A 12,808-nucleotide genomic window follows, 5' to 3' on the forward strand; every position below is an offset into this window, starting at 1 on the left:
TTTGCCTCTCGGGTCTTTGTCTGGACAAAAGCAACAGAGTATTGTGGCACCTTAGACTAACAAATTTCTTTCGGCATTATGACACTGTTGGATGCACGATGCTATATCATCGGTGGATATACAAGAAGAAAAGGCATAAAAAGTTTAAAAGGTCCAACTGTACTGTGCAGAGCATTAATGAACACAAAATCCAGTCAAATGAGAAAAATTCCAAGTGGTGTAGGTATGACCTGTGCAGCTTGAAAAAATGCAGTGCCTTTCATCTTCTATTTGTTGAGATTCTTAAGGACATTATTGTCATCATAGTTTTCAAGCAATGCCCCAGTTGGGCCTCTTTTATGCAAGCACAAATGTTAAGCATAAAAAGTGCAGCCGGTCTTTCATGCAATATCAGAGGGAGGACCAGGGCCTTCAGAAGTAACTTCTAATGTAGTGTGAGGAACCTCAGGTTTTGCTGGACTCCCAGCCAGCATGGCCTAATGGTCAGAGATGATGGGGGCTTGTGATCTGGCCTGGACTACCCCTAAGCAGTTTAACTCATAAGAATATTTGTGTTTTTCAGGTAGCCGAACTAGTGAAAGAACTTCGCTGTGAGCTTGACCAGCTACTCCAGGATAAAGTAAAAAACCCCAGCATAGATCTTTGTACCTGCCCTCGAGGGTCTCGTATCATTAGCATGATCGTTAAACTTGTGACCACACAATAACACTGAACATTTGGTATAAAGACTTATCAGCAGAACAATGGCAATAGAGATGCAAACATCACGGATGCCAGGAAGCCTAATGGCAAAGTGGCAATCAAAGAAACCACTATATTTGGAGAAACAAGGATGGTGGGTTTTTTCACCCAAATCATGAAAAGTTGGCATATTTTAAGGGAAACGCAAGTGTTTCCGGGGGCAATATGTGAAGTATAGAGTGAGAGACTACAGTATTGTTATTTATGCCAATGAAAACTCAAAGAAATCAAAAAACATTCAATTCTAATGTGTTTTTCTTGTCACTGTTTTTGTCCAATTAAGGATTAACTCTTTTTGCTACAAAATGACGATCTATTGACTTTGCTCTTCTCCTTAAGGCAGGACTTGATGTTTACTACAGCAACTGCTTGTATTTTCCTAAATTCTAAAATGGATTTCCCTGTAAGCTTTCCCTAAAACCTTTCCTAATCTGATCAATTAATCATTGTCGGTTGCCAGAAATTTTAATGAAAGATAAATGGTCTTTAGTATAAAAACGAACTAGGCTCTATGAGCTGGTGTGTGTGTGTGTGTGTGTAAGCACACAGGGCTCAAATTACAGCTTGCCAAAGGGTGTGGAAGTTGTCTTGCTCCTTCTCAAAGGGTTATTCTAGAGAAGAAAGTTAATTACTCTTTTACACTGCCTGAAGTAAACTTAGCTTCCTTGACAAGACAGCACTTATGAACGCAGTAAGTGTGAAGTGTGCCAAGTTTTGCAAAAGCAAGACATGAAGATAATGCTGTTACATCCTAGTTCTGAACACCGATGGCTCCTGAAACCAGATCTTTCACAGGCCAGAAGAAATGGTTGAGGAATGCAAGTACAAAAGAGGCTTATTTCAGTACAGTTCATTATGTCTTGTGGACTCGCATCAGCCTAGCAACTTCTTATTAACAAGGAGCACAATCCTGCAGAAATTAAGCTCCCAAAAAGGTGCATTTAAGGATTTTTAAAAACAGTAAACCAACATTGGGGCAGGAGTGGAGAATGCACAAGTGCTATGGCGATAGAAACGAGCCCGCTGGTGGTTAAAAATAAAAATAAAACTGTATAGTAACTTTATGTATGTCACCTTAGGTGGTCATTGGTTGGAGTAATGGTGATCAACAAGCTCTATAAATAAACAGGAACTTGTTCATTAGATTCATAATGTATTTTGATGTTTCTTTTTTGCAAGAAATTGTATACAGGTAACTTTCCACTTGCGCGGGGGTTACGTTCCAGTCCCGCACATGCATAAGTGAAATTGCGTAGTGAGGAACACCTTCTAAACACTCTTTAAACACCTTCTGTTGCACTCTCTTCAATCCAGCCAATGTGAGTTTTGTAGTCCATGTAGAAGGCATCAGGTTGGGGAAGGTTAGCATAGGGTTTGCAAGTAGGTAACTTCATCACAATTCTTCAACTCTGTCATTGCTGAAGGCCAAGATAACTTTGTATCAACCCTTGAACTCGAGACAAAATTATTTCATTGGAACTATTGCAATCCTCTGGTCCATACGGTGGGTCAATAGTCAACACCCCTGCAACACAGAGTGTTGTTTGTGACTCTCCTTGCTCCCTTACAGGAATATGGTTTTTCTCCAACCAGTTCTTCAAGCTGCTTTTCTTGTCCTCTAGCTCCTCTTGACTGTAGGTTTGGCTTTCTCCAGGCATGAATAGGTGGGCAAGTTTCTCTTTCATAGCATCAGATGCTTCGGACAATATCTTCACGTCTTGCACTGCATGCCCCAAGATGCCTGAAATAGACACTTTTCCATTCTCAAGTGGATTTGCCAGGAGAATGCTGTCAAGAAAAGGAGTTCACATAAAGTTTTGCAACTCAGCAAAAAAGGCCTACAGAAATCTTACATGCTAAACGCTATCAAGTTTATACTCAAAATGTTGGAGTTGCAATACCATCCCAGGCTGATCCCATTACATCACACCAACAAAAAGTGCAAGTTGTTATGCCAACATTAGCTATCGTTACCAGCAGTCTTATTGTCTGAAAATGTTGTTACTAGGGTCAGTTCACCTACATACAAAATCCTTAAAAATATTTCAGCTAGCCAGTGCCTATTGTACAATAAGCAATGCATGCCAGGTGTCATTGTTCATAGGACTTTTCCCCACTGTTGCACATTTTTCAAGCACTAAAATACAAATCTATATAAAGAAATGCGTTCCCTCAAAGTAACACCCTCCCAAACCAGTGACATTTACCATAGTTCAATAGCATCCATGTATTCAGCCACTGAAAATTGAAAGGTCCAACTCAGCCCTTATAGCAATTGGGATGCAGAAATACTAAAACCATTTCTTTTTGGAAGAACAGAGGTTTCAGTTGGTGTATCACAGTAATTCCTAGTTGCTAAACTTTTTCCCCTCTGTGGTATATACAAAACCTCAAGCTAATGAAGAATCTCATTAAACTGAAGTGGCAAGTACTGTAAATAAAACCAATCTATTGTAGGTGCATTTGGTCTTATAAACCAACCCCAATTCTTTTAACCTTGCCCATCCCTAACATTTTTTAGACCATGCACCATTTTAAAATGGCTAATATTAACTAGGACTATTATGGAAGAAAAATGTTTCAAGGCATATACAGTAGAGTGAGTTGCTACCCACATCTTTAAAAAAAAGAGATTTGTTAACAAACATACTGTACAAAAAAGTGCAAACATAGGAACAAAAACAAAAAATCAAAGATCCCACATTCTTAGGCAACTGTGGAATACCACTGCTAAACCTTAACACTAATGATCATACTGCCTCAATTTTACCAGTGCAGAAAACTTATATGATGCTACCTCAAACATTTCCCACTTTTCCCCTTCTACTTGTTCAGCTGTCCTATTTATGAGAATATCAGTGTAAAGAATTAATTGCTGGGCAAAGTTTCTAGTTGTTGGTGTGAACAGAAATTCTGAAGTGTGAAGGCAGACAACATCAGGCAGCAGCAACAACAGGCTAACCGCATGCTAAGTAGAAAGTAAATTTTACATATATTTTAAAGATTTTTTTTTCTACTAATGGTTGTGCTTCCCCCTTCCCCTCCCAATTCTTGTTCTGATTCATGGTTTTGAAAATAAAATAAATTTTGATACATCTCTCTCTCTGGGTATCACAGTTCCATTCATACCAAACTCCTGCTTACTTGGCAGACACTGGATCGACTGTTAAAACCCATCCTTTATACTTCTGTTTCTCAGCAGCCAGAACTTCAATTTCTTTATTCACATAAGACAGCCATTCCAAAGGTGTCTTCCTCTGCCACTCAGTCATATTTCCTATTTGCTGAACTTAATGAGAAAACAAAAAACATACTGATCTACAAAAGTTGATAAAGCTGTCTGTTAAAACAATGTCTAGATATCCCGCTCATATTTAGAAGTTAGGAACAACAGCACAATCCTAGATATGTTTATTTTATTTTTCATTTACTAATTTTGTATACTGTTCTTCCTTCAAAGATCATAGGGCTGTTCACAACATAAAAAATGAGAACACAAAATACATATTAACCGAAAACCAATAACCTCCTTCCCACAAAAAAACATTTATAAGGCCATAGAATGTTAAACAGCCAAAAGTAAGAAGCAAAATTTAAAAAATAAGGTTTACAATCTAACATAATTAAGCTTTATATTGACGTTAGAGAAATAATAATAATAATAATAATAATATATTTATACCCCGCCCATCTGGCTGGGTTTTCCCAGCCACTCTAGGCAGCTTCCAGGAGGATACTGTATTAAAATACAATAATCTATTAAGCATTAAAAGCTTCCCTAAACAGGACTGCCTTCAGATGTGAAGATGTCAAGAAATGCAGTAAGGGCACTAAGTATCACAGCTAAACATATCTTCCACCCACTCTTTTTATACTCGAGATCAGGGCATGTTTCTCCAAAGAATAATCTTACTGTGCAATAATAAAGTGTTATTCAACCCGAAGCGAGAGCATGTTTTGGAAAGACTTGCACTTGCAGCGCAGAAGTTTATTTGGAATCTAGAGCTCCCGCGTTCATCCACACAGTTCTTGCTTCTTCTCTGCCTTAATGCCCATAAAAGAGGCACGGAGCCGGATCAACAACATTTTTACATCGCACTCACCGCTAAAGATGAAATGTGGGTTTCCTTGTAATCCAGCCGGTAAAGAAGGAGAGGCATTCAGGTGAAAAGCATGCAATGTTTCGCTCCCGTCGTCATTGCTTGGGCCCAGAATGCATCGGGTTGTAGTTTCAAGTTCTTCCTCTGCGAAAAAGCAATATCCGGAAACAGCTGCTTACGGGCAGCCCCTTCATTCATGGCATGTTCACTCCCATCTCACACCCTAAGAATAACCGCGCTCAGCAAGCAGCCCCGCAAAATGAGCTGGCAGAGCTCGGGAGTTTAAGCAATCGGGTAGCAAGTGATATTTACCCTATTTAGCTTACTTCTCCCCCTCTCGTTGCCTAAGGTTAAAAAGAAAATTAAAAGCCGATTCAGAGTGCAAATCCTAATACTGTAGATGACTAATCAGACGCAACTCCTGTTAAATTTAGTGGGTACGTGTTATTAGTTTTCCAGAGTGCGAATGCAAAATAAATTTGTTCGGATTGTCGCCCTTAATCCAGCGAGTAAGCCTAGAATTGCAGCTTCAAGGGACTTTTTTAAAGGCACGATTTAAAAAAGCTTTTGTAATAGTCCCAGGATGAGGGTCACAATATTTTAAAGCAAGGAGGGTGTTTGTTTATGTTACTGTAGAATAGTAGCATTTTCCTACTATTATATAATAATAATAATAATATTTTTATTACATTTGTTAGTCGCTTTATTTTACCCAAGGCAACTCAGAGCGACTTACAACCAATCTAGCCAGTTTGCATTGCATGAAGTAGCCCAAAACAGTGGGCCAGGTTTCAATCCTATATAGTCTTAAAGGTAAAAGTCCAGTCGCGAATGACTCTTGGGTTGCGCCGCTCATCTCGCTTTACTGGCCAAGGGAGCCAGCGTACAACTTCCGGGTCACGTGCATAGCTGCCAAGTTTTCCCTTTTCTCGTGAGGAAGCCTATTCAGCATAAGGGAAAATCCCTGTAAAAAAGGGATAACTTGGCAGCTATGGTCACGTGGCCAGCATGACTTCTGATAGGCAAGCCCTAGGCTACAAATCCCATCATCCCTAGCTAACAGGACCAGCGGTCAGGGATTATGGGAACTGTAGTCTAAAAATAGCTAGAGACCAGAGTTTGGGAGGCCCTGGTTTAATTGAACTTGGGTTAGCTTCTGACATAAACATGCATAGAAATAGAGCATTACACTGACTCTCGAGTCAGCTCTATTGAACGTAGTGAGAATGACACCTGAGAAAACCGACAGCGGAGTGCACCATTAATGTTCTGCCTTTTGCATACTAGTGTTACGAGGAATCTCTTTCCTCCTCAGAAAATGAAGTTCAGTTTAGAGGAAGCTGAGGAAATCCCCTCAAGCCCCACGAATGCACGGTCGCACTTAAGTAACACTAAACGAATGCCATTATTTTCCGACAGGCTCTTTAATCTGGTGTGATGCCTGGAGTGAAGAAAACTGACAGATGTTCTAGTTACAGGTAGGTAGCTGTGTTGGTCTGAGTCGAAGCAAAATAAAAAATTTCCTTCAGTAGCACCTTAAAGACCAACTAAGTTTTTTTTTGGTATGGGCTTTTGTGTGTGTTAGGGAATTTTATGGGGGGGGGGAATCAAGATTGGCACAAATGCCCTCAAGGGGACCCTGTCTGATCCTACAACACCACTCTAGTATCGCACCAACATGAACCCCTCAAGATCAAGCCCTGTGTAATAAAGGCTCCCTTTCCTACCCTTTCTCTGTTGCCTGAGACTCTATGTAACCATATTTCTTTATGAATGAATACTGTGTATTTGCGACTCTGGCCAAGGGCTCTCAGGGATGCAGGGAACAGCCATAATCCTTTAAGCGAGAGGTCACGTAGCCAGGGTGGTGCTCCTCTGCATATCCATAATCCATTCAGGTACCATCTCCGGCCATTCCCCACCCTCCGAAGCCAGAGGCAATACACACACCTGGACCCATTGTTCCCCCCCCCCCAGGTACTCAAGGATCCCCTCCCAGATACTTACTGGTACTTGCTTATCAATGTCCTGGGACATCGCACATTGTTACCTTATGTTAATCCTGTTTACCTCCTGTTTACCTGTATGCTAATGCCCCTTGCACCTTCCCCTTTTCTGACATTTTACCCTGTCACAAGTTATGTATGCATGATGCTTTCGATTCTCGCACTCAGAATTTTGCCCTAACAGTGTGCATGCACACGAAAGCTCATAACAAAATAAAAACTTAGTTGGTCTTTAAGGTGCCACTGAAGGATTTTTTTTTATTTTGCCAGATGTTCTGTTATTGTTCATTTTATTCAGAAGGCTCTCACGTTCTTATTCGCTGTTGGCTTGAGGTCCTTGGGCGCAGTGTAAAAAATAAACCACCTTTTAAAAAGTTAACAGCCATCGATTTCCCAATGGACAACATAGAAATATTGATTTACCAGGAGGTGGTAGCAGAATTTGAGGGCGCCCCTGAACCCTTCACTCGTCCTTGAGCAACCCCCTAAAAAAAATTCAGTGCGGACCAAACTTCCCGAACGCGCAAATATATTAAAATCCGCTTCCACCCCGGGAAGCCACCCTTGGAAATCTGAGTGAAATGTTGCTGAGCGGCGTCCGGTGGGGCGCTCGAAACTTAGCCAGAAGGGCGGGGTATAAATATAAATATAATAATAATTATATTATAATAATAATAATAATAATAATAATAATAATAATAATAAACCCGAGTAAACGGCACGTGTTTTCAAACGGGCAAATTACACCCGCAGGCAATACTGTAACCGCATTCTCAAAATGGAGACTGGCTCAGCCTCCGCTCCCTCCCTCCCTCCTTCCAGCCTGGCGTTGCTACGGAAACCAAAAGCTGACTCTCTTCCCGCCTCGCCGGCCCGCGGCGACCTGGCGATTGTTACGCGCATGCGCTCCAACGGCACGTCCTATATAAGGCCCCGCGAGCCCGCATGCGCGTGGAGTCGGTTGGGCTTTCCCCCCCTGTTCGGGCGAAGATGTCGCGGTATGGCCGTTACGGTGGAGGTGAGTGGCGCGAGCTGGGAGAAGCGGGTGGAGAAGAGACCGCAGCGACGCCTCTCTTTGCCTCTTCTCGAGGCCCCGCTTAGCTAAATCCGCGGTGCTCAGGCCGTATTCCGTGTCGGCTGCGGCTGCGGCGGCGAAGAAGCCCGTTAAGCGGCAAAGTGCCGCCGACGCCGCCATTTTGCACAGGCATGGTCGCCGGCTGCGCTGAGGAGAAAGCGGCCCCCAGGTTAGGCGCTGTGTCGTTTCGGACGTTGGAACTGCGTCGCTGGCTGGTGTGAGGGGACGACTCCCCTCGGAGTAACGGCGGACGGGGCTTGTGGCCGGACCTGGCGGGGTTTGTTTTTCCTCCCTTCGGCGCTACTGACGCTGCGCGGGCAAAATGGAGGCGGCGCCAAAGATGGCGGCGCCCAGGGCTGCTCCACTCGCCTTTGGCAGCGAGGAGGAAATGGGCGGGCTGGCTGGGGGAAGAAGCCGCGAGGGCGGCACCGCGGCGGTACGTTTGGCGGAGCCGTCGGCGGAGAGTGGGCGGCGCGAGGGCGGAGAAGCGGCGCCGGAGGGCGCGAAGGGCAGTTGCCGCTGCTGGCGCTTCCTCTGCCGGTTGCCTGATCGTTGGCGCGCTTTCCAGGAGCCTCTAATAAAGGGAGTGGCGGCCCTATTGAGCTCCGCAACTTCTGCCGTGTTCCCCTTTCTCCTTGAACACGCGCCTGCTTAAACTTTCGTGCCCCGAAGTATGTGAAATGCGCTTCTATGCGGGTTTTTTTAAATTAATTGCTTTGAGTATCTCGAGTATAACACCCAATTAGATGGACGGGAAAACTTGGAGAAATCTTGTGCGTTTGATACAGGGTGTCGGTATAATAGTATTTTTCTCCTTGCTGTCGCTTTGGCGTGGGCCCTTCCCCTCCCCCTCTATAAGCTGCCAGCATAGATACCTGCGTTTATGATGGTTGCAACCCTGCTTTTGCGGTTCAGTGGGAGTGCAGTTTGGCAAGTGAAGTGAACATGAATACATAGATAGCAGTGAAATTGGCTTAAGACTATTTTCTTTTAACTTTCTAAAAAAATTCTTTTTTCTTTTGTGTGTGTAGAAACCAAAGTATATGTTGGTAATCTAGGAACTGGTGCTGGTAAAGGTGAACTTGAGAGAGCTTTCAGCTACTACGGACCATTACGCACAGTGTGGATTGCGCGAAATCCTCCAGGATTTGCATTTGTTGAGTTTGAAGACCCAAGAGATGCTGAAGATGCAGTTCGTGGGCTAGATGGAAAGTATGTGCAAGTGCTAACTGGTTATCTACAAAGGAACTAAAACTGAATTCTGAGTCCATAGTTGGATTATTAAATATGTGTTTCTGTTGCAGAGTGATCTGTGGCTCTAGGGTTAGAGTGGAGTTATCAACCGGTATGCCACGCAGGTCTCGCTATGATAGACCCCCAGCACGCCGGCCATTTGATCCTAATGATAGATGTTATGAGTGTGGCGAGAAAGGTCATTATGCTTATGACTGTCATCGCTACAGTCGTCGGAGAAGAAGCAGGTATGCGTAGATATAAGCAGATTAGTTTTCAGCAGTTAATCATAGTTTTTATTGGCAAAGAAGGTAATGATACACCATTTTAAAAGTAAATGTTATAATTATGTGGGTATATTACAGTTGTTTATATTTTGTGTTAATATGTTAATATGTTAATAATCAACCTGGTCAAAACCTTTCAGGTTTCTTCGTTTGAGTCAGTCGCCTTGATTCAGAATGTCACGAGCCTTAAGATTTCATGCTGAGGCGCCTTGCAAATCCGACAATTAAGATCCTCCTAGACCTTGAGGTGATCAGCATAAGAGGCCAGATCCCCTCGAGCCATCTACACCTAGCTTCACCTTATTCTTTAAAGGGCAGAAAAATTGAGACGGTGATCGCCGTAACAGTAAATTTGGCTTTCAATTGGGGCCCCCTCCGGTTTAAAAAGAGGAACACCAGATTGACCACATTCCCACCTAGAAAAATCTTCTTGCGTCAATCAAGCCTCACCTGGCTCATTTGGCTGTCAGTTTGATCGTCGTTAGATTGAAGAGAACACCTAGATGCAGCGGCCGGCTATAGATACTTCTAGATCGTCTAGATCTGCTAGACCTTGGGCCAAAGAGGGTCGACCTGCAAACTTGCAAGGTTTATTTTAAATACACATTACAGTGTTTTATATTATGATTGTAATTCTAAAATGTTATTCAGTTTAACATCTTTTTTAGGTAGTAAAAATACTCAAGACATAGGCCCTGATTTTTTTCAACGTACAAGACACTAATTTTTAATTATCTGATATTTTGGCTTTGGCAAAGGCTCACATGTTAACTGTTAAACTTGTGGTCTAATACTTCTCTTATCTAACCTAAAACTAGGTCACGGTCTCGATCTCATTCAAGGTCCAGAGGAAGGAGATATTCTCGCTCACGTAGCCGAAGTCGTGGCCGGAGGTGAGTATCAAAATTGAAACAAGGTGCTTTAGTTTAAAAATCAGAATGACATATTTGTAACAGCCACCTCTCTTTTAGATCCAGGTCTGTCTCTGCTCGGAGATCCAGATCACTCTCCCCTCGGAGATCCAGATCTGTCTCGCCACGCAGATCCCGTTCAGGATCTTTAAAAAGATCAAGGTAATTTTGCGAATAAGCTTAATGTTCATGGAGTCAATTTAATTATCCTTAGTATCTTAATACTTTTGCCCGATATTCAAAGCAGCTTACAAAAGAAAAAGGAAATGTAGGCAATATTTTTTTAAAAAAAACCTATAAATAAATGCAACAATGATAGAATCATACATATATCTCTGAAGAAAAGAACATCTGGGCATCATATGTTCTAAGTTTCCTCCAGAATGAATAGAATTAATGAACTTTGTATATTGCTGTGACTGCATGCCGACAACCTTGTTTCATGACAGCTTTCATTCACCTGCATAGATGTGTTAAGAGCTTGGAATTGAGTGCCTTCTCTTTAAAACCTAGGTCTCGGTCAAGGTCAAGATCCAGGTCCAGGTCCGTTTCACGACCCAGAAGCAGGTAAACTTCGATGCTTTGTAAAATAGTAATTAGTAATTAGCTGGATTATGTGAAATGGGCATTTTTCTAAATGGTAATCACTTTCAAATGCCTCTTGCAATGCTTTAATCGAAAACATCAATGTCTACTATACACACAGGCTTATGCTTTGAATGCAGGTTCATTTAGCCTACTCTATGCATTTAAGTAGTTTAGAAGCAATCTTTGTGGCTCTCAAGTATTCAGCATCAAAATAACCAATTGCAAGGTGTTACCAGCTTCTTTCATGCTTTTATTTTAAAACCGATAAATCATGGCTATACATCAGGGGTAGTTAACCTGTGGCCTTCCAGCTATTGTTGGACTCCAACTCCCATCAGTCTCAGTCAGCATAGGCAGTGGTCAGGGATGATGGGAGTTGTATTCCAGTAACATCTGTAGGTCCACTGGTTTCCCTCCCTGGCTGTAGATACTGGATCAGTCTAGTGTTTGCTAATGTGATGTAATTGATGCTGTTTTAACAGCCGTTCCAAATCAAGATCACCATCTTTAAAGAGAAGGTAAGCTAAGCCTCTGAAGGAGACATATATTGCATTTTACGCAGATAACAATCGAAATAAAGTTTATAACAGTGTTGCATATCCTGGATTCACAGTTCTACATTTAAAACATTAAAATAATGTTACTAAATGTTAAAATTCCTACAATGTTTGAAATGTAGAGCTGTGATTTGTTTACAGCTCATAATAGTTTTTAGGGTATTTTTAAAAGTGAAATAATGGGAGATCATCCATGAAATAGGGTAAAAGCACAAAAACTGGCATCTGTTGGGAAAGTGAGTGATTACTATTCACCCGGGGGTCTGAGGAACTGTGGCAGGCCACTTAAGTGTAATAAATATTTTCTCTTAAGCAAATTTAAGATTTAACCAAAGTCCAGAACCATTCTCAAAAAGAGTGTTTAATACTACTACTACTACTAATAATAATAATAATACAGCATATTAATAATGATGGAGCATATTACCTGGCTATGTTAATGGACAATAAATGTAAATGGCTCAAAGGTTAAACCGAGAAGGTTTATAGTTGTGACTGAAACCTTCAGGAAATTGGCAGGACAATCTCTAGACATTGAACAGCAGCTAGCTGTTACTTAATAGTAGACTGTGTCAGAATTTAGTTCCTCATGAGTATATGTGTTTAAAAGCATTTTTACTTGATTTAATATTCAGTCTTGCTTTTTCAGTTTTGATATGAGCCATTTATATCCATTCTCCATTAACTCGGGGTAAGTATGCTTCTTGAACACTGCAAGAGAGCTTGGTAATACTTCCTGTGGGAATGGGGGTGCATGCAAACTTTTAAGTTTGCTTCAGTATTTAACATTAAGAGCTTGTAGCCTTCAATTCCAACTAACATCCTCTTCTAAAGCAGCATCCAAATAGGTGCTAGGGTTAAAATTACTAATGTGCAGGTAGCATGGATCCCCTTTTAAGAACACTAATTATTAATTTCCATTTTTTACTAATTTTAACATTGAGTAACCTAGTGACTTCGTTTTTCCCTTTATTTTTAGTCGTTCGCCATCAGGAAGCCCTCGAAGGAGTGTGAGTCCTGAAAGACTGGATTAGAATTGCAAAGAACATGATAGGAAGAATTTTGTTTACGTTATTTTAAGGGATTTCTTTGTTATTGACAAATGTAAGGATTTAGTTGATTGAAAACCTTTTCTAGGGCTAACGCAGCAAGGATCTTGATCTTCTAGTAAAATCTGTAAAAGCTGCTACATTAGACTAGTGCACAATTTCTGTATGTAATAACATCCTGTGATCTGAAAAGTGGGTCTTTTTATGGGCACATGAAATAAAATGTGTGTTTCTAACTTTGCTGTAATGCTATTTGCTTCT

At 41.5% G+C, this 12,808-nt stretch overlaps 3 protein-coding genes across 8 annotated transcripts in view; 2 read left to right on the forward strand and 1 right to left on the reverse strand.

The window, feature by feature from the left end:
• Positions 1 to 1,886, forward strand: part of DHX57 (DExH-box helicase 57) — a 32,774-nt gene extending 30,888 nt beyond the window's left edge. For all 3 annotated transcript variants that reach the window (XM_035111026.3, XM_035111027.3, XM_088667403.1), the window contains one exon: positions 563 to 1,886. In XM_035111026.3, the coding sequence (XP_034966917.1) occupies positions 563 to 706 (144 nt within the window). In that variant the 3' untranslated portion in view covers positions 707 to 1,886. The remainder of the gene's footprint in view (positions 1 to 562) is intronic.
• GEMIN6 (gem nuclear organelle associated protein 6) lies at positions 1,878 to 4,941 on the reverse strand. 2 transcript variants are annotated; one of them, XM_035111035.3, is made up of 3 exons: positions 4,845 to 4,941; positions 3,886 to 4,025; positions 1,878 to 2,529 (listed from the first exon to the last, which is right to left on the reverse strand). In XM_035111035.3, the coding sequence occupies exons 1-3, from the start codon at positions 4,899 to 4,901 to the stop codon at positions 2,154 to 2,156; spliced, it is 573 nt and encodes a 190-aa protein (XP_034966926.1). In that variant the 5' UTR covers positions 4,902 to 4,941; the 3' UTR covers positions 1,878 to 2,153. The 2 variants fall into 2 exon arrangements, with proteins under 2 accessions (XP_034966926.1, XP_034966927.1); XM_035111036.3 differs by having other exon boundaries at positions 3,886 to 4,030.
• Positions 4,942 to 7,616: 2,675 nt separating this feature from the next.
• SRSF7 (serine and arginine rich splicing factor 7) lies at positions 7,617 to 12,783 on the forward strand. 3 transcript variants are annotated; one of them, XM_035111039.3, is made up of 9 exons: positions 7,617 to 7,865; positions 8,954 to 9,134; positions 9,227 to 9,403; positions 10,261 to 10,335; positions 10,414 to 10,515; positions 10,867 to 10,920; positions 11,424 to 11,459; positions 12,148 to 12,189; positions 12,478 to 12,783. In XM_035111039.3, exons 1-9 carry the CDS (start codon positions 7,793 to 7,795, stop codon positions 12,530 to 12,532), a joined length of 795 nt encoding a protein of 264 aa, XP_034966930.1. In that variant the 5' UTR covers positions 7,617 to 7,792; the 3' UTR covers positions 12,533 to 12,783. The 3 variants fall into 3 exon arrangements, with proteins under 3 accessions (XP_034966930.1, XP_034966931.3, XP_034966932.3); XM_035111040.3 differs by lacking the exon at positions 12,148 to 12,189; XM_035111041.3 differs by lacking the exons at positions 11,424 to 11,459; positions 12,148 to 12,189.
• Positions 12,784 to 12,808: the final 25 nt, after the last annotated feature.

This window comes from Zootoca vivipara, chromosome 3 (genome assembly GCF_965207765.1).
Source record: "Zootoca vivipara chromosome 3, rZooViv2.hap1.1, whole genome shotgun sequence".
NCBI classification, from domain to species: Eukaryota; Metazoa; Chordata; class Lepidosauria; order Squamata; family Lacertidae; genus Zootoca; species Zootoca vivipara.

What these genes read in the sequence shown, in the direction of transcription:
- GEMIN6 (XM_035111035.3), bottom strand. Translation starts at nt 4,901, where the DNA reads ATGCCTCTCCTTCTTTACCGGCTGGATTACAAGGAAACCCACATTTCA. An exon ending in CCCACATTTCATCTTTAGCG is followed by an intron (nt 4,026 to 4,844) that starts GTGAGTGCGATG and finishes CATTAAGTTCAG; the next exon opens with CAAATAGGAAATATGACTGA. An exon ending in GTCGATCCAGTGTCTGCCAA is followed by an intron (nt 2,530 to 3,885) that starts GTAAGCAGGAGT and finishes TTTTCTTGACAG; the next exon opens with CATTCTCCTGGCAAATCCAC.
- SRSF7 (XM_035111039.3), top strand. Translation starts at nt 7,793, where the DNA reads ATGCGCGTGGAGTCGGTTGGGCTTTCCCCCCCTGTTCGGGCGAAGATG. An exon ending in AGTCGTCGGAGAAGAAGCAG is followed by an intron (nt 9,404 to 10,260) that starts GTATGCGTAGAT and finishes ACCTAAAACTAG; the next exon opens with GTCACGGTCTCGATCTCATT. An exon ending in AGCCGAAGTCGTGGCCGGAG is followed by an intron (nt 10,336 to 10,413) that starts GTGAGTATCAAA and finishes CCTCTCTTTTAG; the next exon opens with ATCCAGGTCTGTCTCTGCTC.